This window comes from Pseudorasbora parva, chromosome 11 (assembly GCF_024679245.1).
Source record: "Pseudorasbora parva isolate DD20220531a chromosome 11, ASM2467924v1, whole genome shotgun sequence".
Taxonomy (NCBI): domain Eukaryota; kingdom Metazoa; phylum Chordata; class Actinopteri; order Cypriniformes; family Gobionidae; genus Pseudorasbora; species Pseudorasbora parva.
This window is the reverse complement of record NC_090182.1, coordinates 13,088,338-13,097,011: the sequence shown is the minus strand read 5'-3', so window position 1 is coordinate 13,097,011 and position 8,674 is coordinate 13,088,338. Positions and strand designations below refer to the sequence as shown.

Genomic DNA, 8,674 nt, shown 5'->3' with positions numbered 1-8,674 from the left:
GTGAGCGATTCAGAGACGCAAATATGTTATGCGAAATACATGACGTCATATTCCAGCGACTTGTCATGCCTTCCTTGCTCATTTTGACATTCCGAAGGAAAAGGATGAGTGTGTATGTCTATGGTGTGTACACACTGCGAGTGCGAACAATACACTTTCAATGAACATTCAACGCGCAATGGATGTAATAAACAACGTGCTAATCTAAAGTTTGGAACTGCAAACGAAGGTGAAGATTTCGTTACTTATAACACAGACCATGTGGAATAGGTTATCTTTGGTGATTTTATTATTAATCAAGTATTTTGTTTTAATTGGTATTTTTCAGATTTTTCCATGAATTGAGTTTTATTATAATCTGACTAGTTTGTTTAATTAAAATATTATTTGAATGCAGTATAAGGTTAATTATCTAATATGGCTGGATAGTGCCAAGATCAAGAGAGAGCTAGTGTGTAAAACATAACATGTAAGTTAATTATATATCATCCAATAAAAAAAGAGGGCACAAACTAATCGTTATTCTTAAACATGCAATGAATGCTTGCATGTTGTTAAAATTATGCCATGCTGTAGCTTTAAACAATTGCTAGATATGTGCACAAACAAAAGTCGGATGTTTTCTTCAGACAAGGAAACAAACGCAGGATATGTGGGTAAGGTGTGATTCTAGAATAGTTCAATCTGTTCATAATGTCGGCCAAACTTAAAACAAAAGAGTGTGCAGACATTTCCTCCTTTATCCTTTACTATGTTATTTTTTTCAGAGGTTCATCCATAATGATGTGGCTGAAGCTTACCAGGTCGGCGACCTATTTGACTATGTCGATATGTCGGCTAAGCAACCTAGCAACACTGAGGCCTGACATCAGAAGCATCTCTCAGGGTTCCTCCTGCTTTGACAGCAGAACTCAAACCATCCAGCCTCGCTGCAGTAGGTCACTTCTCTTAGCTGGCCATCCCTCCATCACACCAGACCTGGGTCTTCAGCCCAGAAGAACTATAACCACAGACCGGTCAGGCTGGTATGAGAGCATTGCCGACTCCACACCCGTATACCTCACGGAGCAGCTCCTCGTGTCCGCTCAACAGATGACGGGATTGCCGTGGTGGGCCAGCATCGCGTGTGTGACGCTGACACTGCGTACCGCTATCACTCTCCCCCTGGGAATCTATCAGTCGATCATCATTGCAAAGGTGCAGCCAGATCATTGCAGCAGGAGGCTGTTGTTGTCGTCAATGTCTGAATCTTTGGATGTGTACAGTCGTGATAGCAATGGTGTATTTAGCTATACACAACCAGTCAAATGTTTGGGGTCAGTGAGATTTGTTTTTGTTTTTAAAGAAGGTTGCATTTATTTGATCATAAATACAGTACAAACTGGAATATTATTACAAGTAAGGGTTTTCTATTTGAATATATCTTTACATTTTTATTTTTGTAATGCAATGCTGAGTTTTCAGCATCCTTACTCCAGTCTTCAATGTCACATGATCCTTCAGAAATCATTCTAATATGATGTTTTTCTGCTCGAGATTCTTCTTCTTCTTCTTCTTCTTCTTCTTCTTCTTCTTATCAATGTTGAAAAGAGTTCTGCTGCTTTCTGTTTTTGTGGAAACCATGATGCATTTTTTTCATATTTTTTGAATAAAAAGTTCTAAAGAATCGCAATTATTTGAAATATAAAAAATGTTATAGTATTAAAAAAATTATGTCAATTTTGATCAATTTAATGCATTCTTGCCGAATGAATGTATTAATTTCTTACAAAAAAAATTTTGCACTGACCCCAAGCTTCTGAACGGTAGTGTATGTTGTGATATGTCTATTGTCATCAAATACTTCTTACCCATTTCTGCTAATTCACAGGCTCATTTTGTCTTTTCTTAAAGAGAATATAATACACTGATCAGGCATAACAGTATGACCATTATGAGTAATATTGTGTTGGTCCCTATTTGGCTGCCAGCAGCTCTGATCTGTTGAGGCACGGACTGCACAGGTAAGCGTTGCACACGCACCCGGTCATCCACGTGAAGTAAAAGAAAACGTAATTCATTCATCATACCAGGCCAGCCAGGGCCGGCCCTGACCAATGTGCTGTCCTTATAACCTACAAACTGCGATGCACTGTGTATTCTGACACCTTTCTATCAAAACCAGCATTAACTTCTTGAGCAGTTTAAGCTTACAATAGCTCATCTGTTTGATCAGACCACATGGGCAAGCCTTTGCTCCCCATATGCATCATTGAGCCTTGGCCGCCCATGACCTTGTCGCCTGTTCGCCACTGTAAATTACTTGGACCACTTTTGATAGATACTGACCACTATACGGGGACCACACCACAAGAGCTGCAGTATTGGATATTCTCTGACCCAGCCGTATCACAATTTGGCCTTTTGTCAAACTCAATTTTTTCCTGCTTTTACAGTCTATGCTTCTAACGCATTAACTACTTTGTTCAACTACAAAAGAACAAAATGTTCACTTGCTGCTTAATATATCCCACCCACTAACAGGTGTCGTGATGAAGAGATGATCAGTGCTATTCATGTTATGCCTAATTGGTGTATATTTTCTGTAGAATTTAATTATATCCCTTTTAATAATCCCTTTTAGTCAGAATTTCTTTCAAAAATAGTACAAATTTTTCACCTTCTTTCTGACCCTCACACTGACCAGATGCGAAAAAGCGCCAAGCGATATGTCTATTCCGTGTTACCATTCTGGTTGTGGGGATTTCTGAACATTTTTCATTTTCATAAATGGTCTGAGTGGGCTAGGGATGGAGCTTTTTCTTGTGAATGGGTGGTACATAAAACACAGATTGCAAAAACTATTTTCCACAATATGTCCCTTTCAATAAGGATGGAACATGCGATGATGTTGGTTCCTGACTAGGTTGAAAGTGATTCATTGAGTAAACAGCCCCTTCTCATGAGAATTTCTCTGTTTATCTGCACTTAGTAAGGCATGGGAGGTACATCTTGGAGGTCAGCAGATATTGCAGAGTAAACACTGTGCCTTATTGAGAATCTCTCTCTCGCCCACTCTCCCAGCTGTGGGATGTTTCTTTTGCCAAAAAGGAGGATTGAAATAAAAAGAATGTGCCTCCCCTCCTTCTTCTGTCCCTACTCATGTCCCACAGTGTGAGAACATTAGCTGTAGAATGTCAGACCGTCTCTCTAAACTGATGTCTTGATGTAAACAAGCAGAGATGAGGCCAAATCAGTTATCCTTTTAAATTCAAACTTGATCTGATGGCATTGAAAACATGTGTGGGTGCCTGTAATGGAATTTTTTTTTTTTTTCTATTAAATTGAGTTAAACACTGGCCCATCCTGACTCTATTTCAGATTTTAGCATCAGTGGCAGTGCCCAGTATCATGACAACAATGTGACAACAAACATCAATGACAAAACATCCTGGTCAAAGTTCAGTTTGAATAACTAGTTCTTCCAATATTTCATCGATTCGGACTCAGAGTGGGATTGATGTAAAATCAACGTCATCGTTACTGTCTTTACAGTGTGTTCTGTTGAAGATGGCGCTGAAGTTCAGTTTATTGTAGTGGGTATTTGTTTCCGAAATACCTGGTAGACCAATCACAACAGACTGGGCCATCTGGCCAATTAGAGCAGAGTAGCTTGCAGAAAGAAGAGATTTTTTCATCCGTCGAGTTGTTTTGAGAATCACTTAAAACTGTGGTGATGTGCAATGTATATTATGAGAAAATGAAACTTTTTGTTATAAACTTTGATGCATGTTAACCTGTTGTTGGAGACCTCTGAAACTAAATTAGAAAACTTTAAAATAGCATAATAGGGGCTCTTTAAAAAGTTCAAGAGTTTAAGCTGGAAAAAGTAACCCCTGTGCCCTTTTGCCTCAGCTAGGTTGAAGCTCTGCAGAAGGAGATAGCTGTGTTAGCCCGCCAGTTACGCTTTGAGATCTCTGTGAAAGCCAAAGAGAAGGGCTGGTCAGAGAAAACGTGCAGGTGGGAGATCTTTTTTTTGTACCATCTACTATGGCTGCGTCCAAAATCGCATACTCCCCCTTGTAATCGGACATACTTTGTCACATATTGTTTTTTGCTTACTATATAACAGGGAAGTATGCAATTTGGGAAGCAGCATCTGTCTTGAGTGTCTTTGTCATATGAAAAGCCTGTATGGAGGAGTCTCATTTCACTGCAAAAAAAATTGCATAGTAAAGGTGCAGTGTGTAAATTTTACCAGCATCTAGCGGTAAAGTTGCAAATTGCAACTGCTCACCCCTCCCTTTTGAAGCACATAGAGGTTGTCGTTGTTGTCCATTTAGGGCTACTGTAAAACATGGCGGAGCAAAATAGTCACTTCATTATAAGGGGACCCAAGGTGTATGTAGATAGAAATGGCTTATGCAAAGTCTTCATACACCACTAATGTATATAACTATATTGCATTTCTGTAAATAGATCGTCATAAATACTACACACTGCACTTTTACGACATTGTTTTCAGAGAATAGAGCTTAGTAAATGTATATTTTAGGTTTTTTTGGAGAGATTTTGAATAAAAGAAAAATATGGTGAAAGAAAAATTTGAATAATAAAATATATTTGTTTTTAAGTTTGAAATTCTAAACTTAAAATATAATGAAAGTTATATTTAATATTAAAACAAGTTTTAATATTCAGTTGTTTATATATTTTTACTACAAAACATAATTCACTTCCCTCGCCTGCATTTATCCCCTGATAAAAACAGTATATTTAATTTCTTAGCTACACTAAATCTTTAAAGGATTCAATCAACCGTTTGCTTAAAGGAACTGTATGTAAGAAATGTATTTCAATTAATCATAAAATGTCCCAGATATGTCATTAAGAAATAATGTTAATTTCAAATACTTATATCACTGACAACAGTAGTCTGGCGAGGATATTGTCATTTAAACGTTGTTGTTGCAGCCTTCAATTGATGTTGATGTTTTGGCCTGAAGCTCCGCCCTCCACCTGTCTACCAATCATGAAGTCAGTAGTGTCCACATCCGGGTTGCCAGCTCTGCTCTAGTTACCACAGCTGCAGCTACAAACATTCCTGCTGATCCTGCAGCCTATCTGACAACCTCGAGTCAGGGGGGAGGGGGAGAGGGGATACACCTGCAGTACCAGTTTTGGCCACAATCTTACATACACTTCCTTTAATTACAACAATTGCATCCACAGGTTTCACTTTAAGAAGAATCTGAAGCGAATTGTGTCTGAACTTTATGTTCGTGATAACTGCCACCCGTTCAAGGCCAGCTTACTGATCTGGGTCCAGCTGCCCATGTGGGTGTGTCTGTCTCTGGCCCTGCGTAATCTCAGCCTGGGAATGGGACATGTTCCCATGGGTGAGTCACGTCCATTGTTCGATTATATTTTCTGTTTTCTGTGCTGTTTAGTTGTTTGTATTTAACAATGGATCCAACTTCCAGCTTTTAATGAACTAACATAGGTATTTCTGTACACATTCATCAACATCAGAAGCAGGTTTGGCAACAGGGGGCGCTCTGTGGTTCCCAGACCTCACTGTCCCAGACTCTACCTGGATCGTGCCTGTTTCTCTTGGTCTTATCAACTTGCTCATCACAGAGGTGAGGCACTTCTCCAAATTTGGACTTGCTACCTCATATTCATGTAACGTTCTGTTTGATTTCTCTTGGCACTTTACACTTGGTTGAGATGAAGATTGGAGTACGTTGAATTAAGATGGTCTGATAAATAACACCAAAGCTAACGCACATCATATGAGGTGCAGGTCAAATAAACCTGTGTAAAGGAGATATGACCACACTCTTCACTTGCAAGATACTGTACTTTATTTCACCAACATTTTGGCAAAGAGCCTTTGTTAAGGTGTGCTCAAATGTCTGATACCTTTAATGAGAATTCAATTTACTTTTTTTTTTTTAAATTACAAATTATTTATTTTTGTTGTTTTATAATATACAAATTGAAGTAAAAGGTTACATTTTATAATTTTATATTTTTGTATGTAGTTTTCCTAATTAAAATATAAAAAATCCATATTTTTATGTAATATAAATGATTATATAATCTAAAATTATTAGTCACACTTTACAATAAGGTTTCATTTGTTAACATTAGTTAATGCATTAGCTAACATGTATGAAAGTGTGTTTCCACCACAGAAAAAAAAAAAAAAAAGATAATTGCGACTTTATATCTCACACTTGTGACTTTAAAACTCGCAATTGTGTGTTATAAAATCAAAATTGCGTGATATAAAGTCGCAGTTGTGAGACAAATTATTTTCTTTTCTTTTTTTGTGGTGGAAACAAGCCACATGAACGAACAATGAGCAGTATATTTTTACTGCATTTATTAACTTTTGTTAATGTTAGTAAAAATCATATTTTTTGTTGTTTGTTCATGTCAGTTCAGATTGCATTAACTAATGTTAACAAATACAACTTTGGGTTTTAACATGTGTTAATAAATGTTGAAATGTCCACTAACCAAGATCAATAAATGCTGTAGAAGTATTTTGTATTGTTACTTCATGTCAGTTCCCAATTAAAACCTTATTGTAAATTTGTTAGCAAGTGATTTGTCTAATTCAAATGTATTTTTTATTTTTATTTATTTATATATTTTTTTAAATATGACTCGTTCTTGGCAGGTTTTATGGGGTTTACCTATTATTCGCCAGTTAATGCTGGTTTCTTTTTCTTTCTTTTTTTTATCTCGATCTGATTTTCCAGATATTCGCCCTGAGACAACTAGAGCCTTCAAAGTTCCAGAAGTACGTGACACACTTCATCAGAGGAATATCCCTGGTGATGATCCCTATAGCTGCCACAGTCCCATCAGTAAGTATTCAAGCAATTATCTGCTCAATCTGTATATAGTAACTTTCTATGTTTCAACATGTACGACATGAATAAACATCAGTCACGTTTTCAAGCGATGATGTTTTTCCAAAAGAGAAGACATCAGTGACACATGATGTCCTAGACAGATATGCTCTGTTGTCTGATCTTGTGAAAGGTTGTGATCATACGAAGGGTTGTTTTTGAAGCCCACCTGAGACTGGTTACAAAAGAAAGAAAGAGATGCTGCACCGCTTTGCTGTGATATCTCCCGCAGATGTGAAAATTGTTGTCTTGTGCTTATCTAGCTGTTTTAGACGTGTGTTGTGTCTCCAGTTCTTTCTTGTAAGAGCAATAGATGAGAATTTTCTCAAGATGTTGGTCATGGGAGTGCTTCATAAGAACAAAGTGAATCCCGAAATTCTAATGAAGTTTTGTTTGTTTGTTTTTTAGTCCATGTCTCTGTACTGGCTCAGCTCCAGTTGTGTTGGACTGGCACATAACCTGCTCCTAAGATCCCCTCGCTTCCGGGGCATCTGTCGGATCCCCCCAACACGTTCAGACTCTGACACTCCATACAAAGACATTACAGCTGCCTTTGTAGCCAAATACATCAAATAGATGAATCGGGACATTGCAGGTTATTATTAGCGCATCAGGCTCTGATAATGTAGACCAACATGTGGATGTGTGCAAACCGGCTGATTCATCCAATATGACACTGTAACCAGAGAAATATGGCAAAACAAAGGATGTTTATGCATTTGGAAAGAAACTCCAATGAATAGTACAATTTTAAGATGATCTCAAAATTAAAAAAGATTTGTGGGAAAAAAGATTAGGGCTCCATTTTGTTATTAGTGTTGTTGCTCACACTTAGGGCAATTTTTTTTTTTACAATTCTGGCCTGGCAGAAACAAATCACTGTAATCGAAGAAGTGTGACTTTTATTATCCCCTTGGGGAATTAAAAAAAAAAAAAATTTAATATGCAGAAACACAAACAAACAATATACATAAAACAGCCCTACCCCCACCCCTCCACACAAACCCACTTAATCGCCACCGAGACCCACTCAGTAGACAATTCAAAAAAATGCTATCTTAAGCCCTGTTTCCACCAAAATTACCCGGAACAATTTGTACCAGGAACTCCCCCCCCCCCCCCCTCCCCCCTCCCCTGAAGAGATTCAAGCTGTGCTGCTTTTGCTGGTTATGTATAGGTTTACTAAGGTAATTAACAACGACAGAAAAGAGCACTAATATGCAGATTCAGCAGCATATTCAGAAAGCTTGTAAAGCTAGATTTAAAATGACAATGTATATTATTATCTGCTATTACGGACATTGCACATGAGATGGCTGAGACGAACGCGCGCCATCAGACAGAGAGCAAGACTGATATTTACTGAACGTAGACCGAAACCTCGCAAAAGACTTTTAAAAATGCCGGTTGAAATAAAATGCTAAACCAATCAGCATGTTCAGCGCCCAAGTCCCGCCCTTGAAAGTTCCTGAACTTTGAAAAAGTACTGCCTCGCGAGCAGAGCCGTTTGGAGGGGGAAATATTTACCCGGAACTTCATTTAGACCCTGGTTCCTGCGGTCTAAACACACCGAGTACCACCCAAAGTTCCTGGTTCCTGGGTAAAGTTCCTGTGGTGGAAACGAGGCTTTACATTTAAGCATTTAACTGCTTGTGACAGGAAGGATTTTTTTCCCCCTCTATTTAAAAAAAAACACTGGCATTCTAAATCTCTGACCTGGTGGTAATCTCTCAAACTTATTAAACAGAGGATGCCTATTATTTTACAGT

General features: G+C 38.0%; 1 protein-coding gene across 2 annotated transcripts; it reads left to right on the top strand.

Annotated features, from left to right (window-relative positions):
* Positions 1–70: 70 nt before the first annotated feature.
* On the top strand, positions 71–7,908 carry cox18 (cytochrome c oxidase assembly factor COX18). 2 transcript variants are annotated; one of them, XM_067457135.1, is made up of 7 exons: positions 71–229; positions 768–1,197; positions 3,899–3,999; positions 5,212–5,378; positions 5,515–5,621; positions 6,753–6,860; positions 7,314–7,908. In XM_067457135.1, the coding sequence occupies exons 2-7, from the start codon at positions 781–783 to the stop codon at positions 7,479–7,481; spliced, it is 1,068 nt and encodes a 355-aa protein (XP_067313236.1). In that variant the 5' UTR covers positions 71–229; positions 768–780; the 3' UTR covers positions 7,482–7,908. The 2 variants fall into 2 exon arrangements, with proteins under 2 accessions (XP_067313236.1, XP_067313235.1); XM_067457134.1 differs by having other exon boundaries at positions 72–229; positions 5,512–5,621; positions 7,314–7,906.
* Positions 7,909–8,674: the final 766 nt, after the last annotated feature.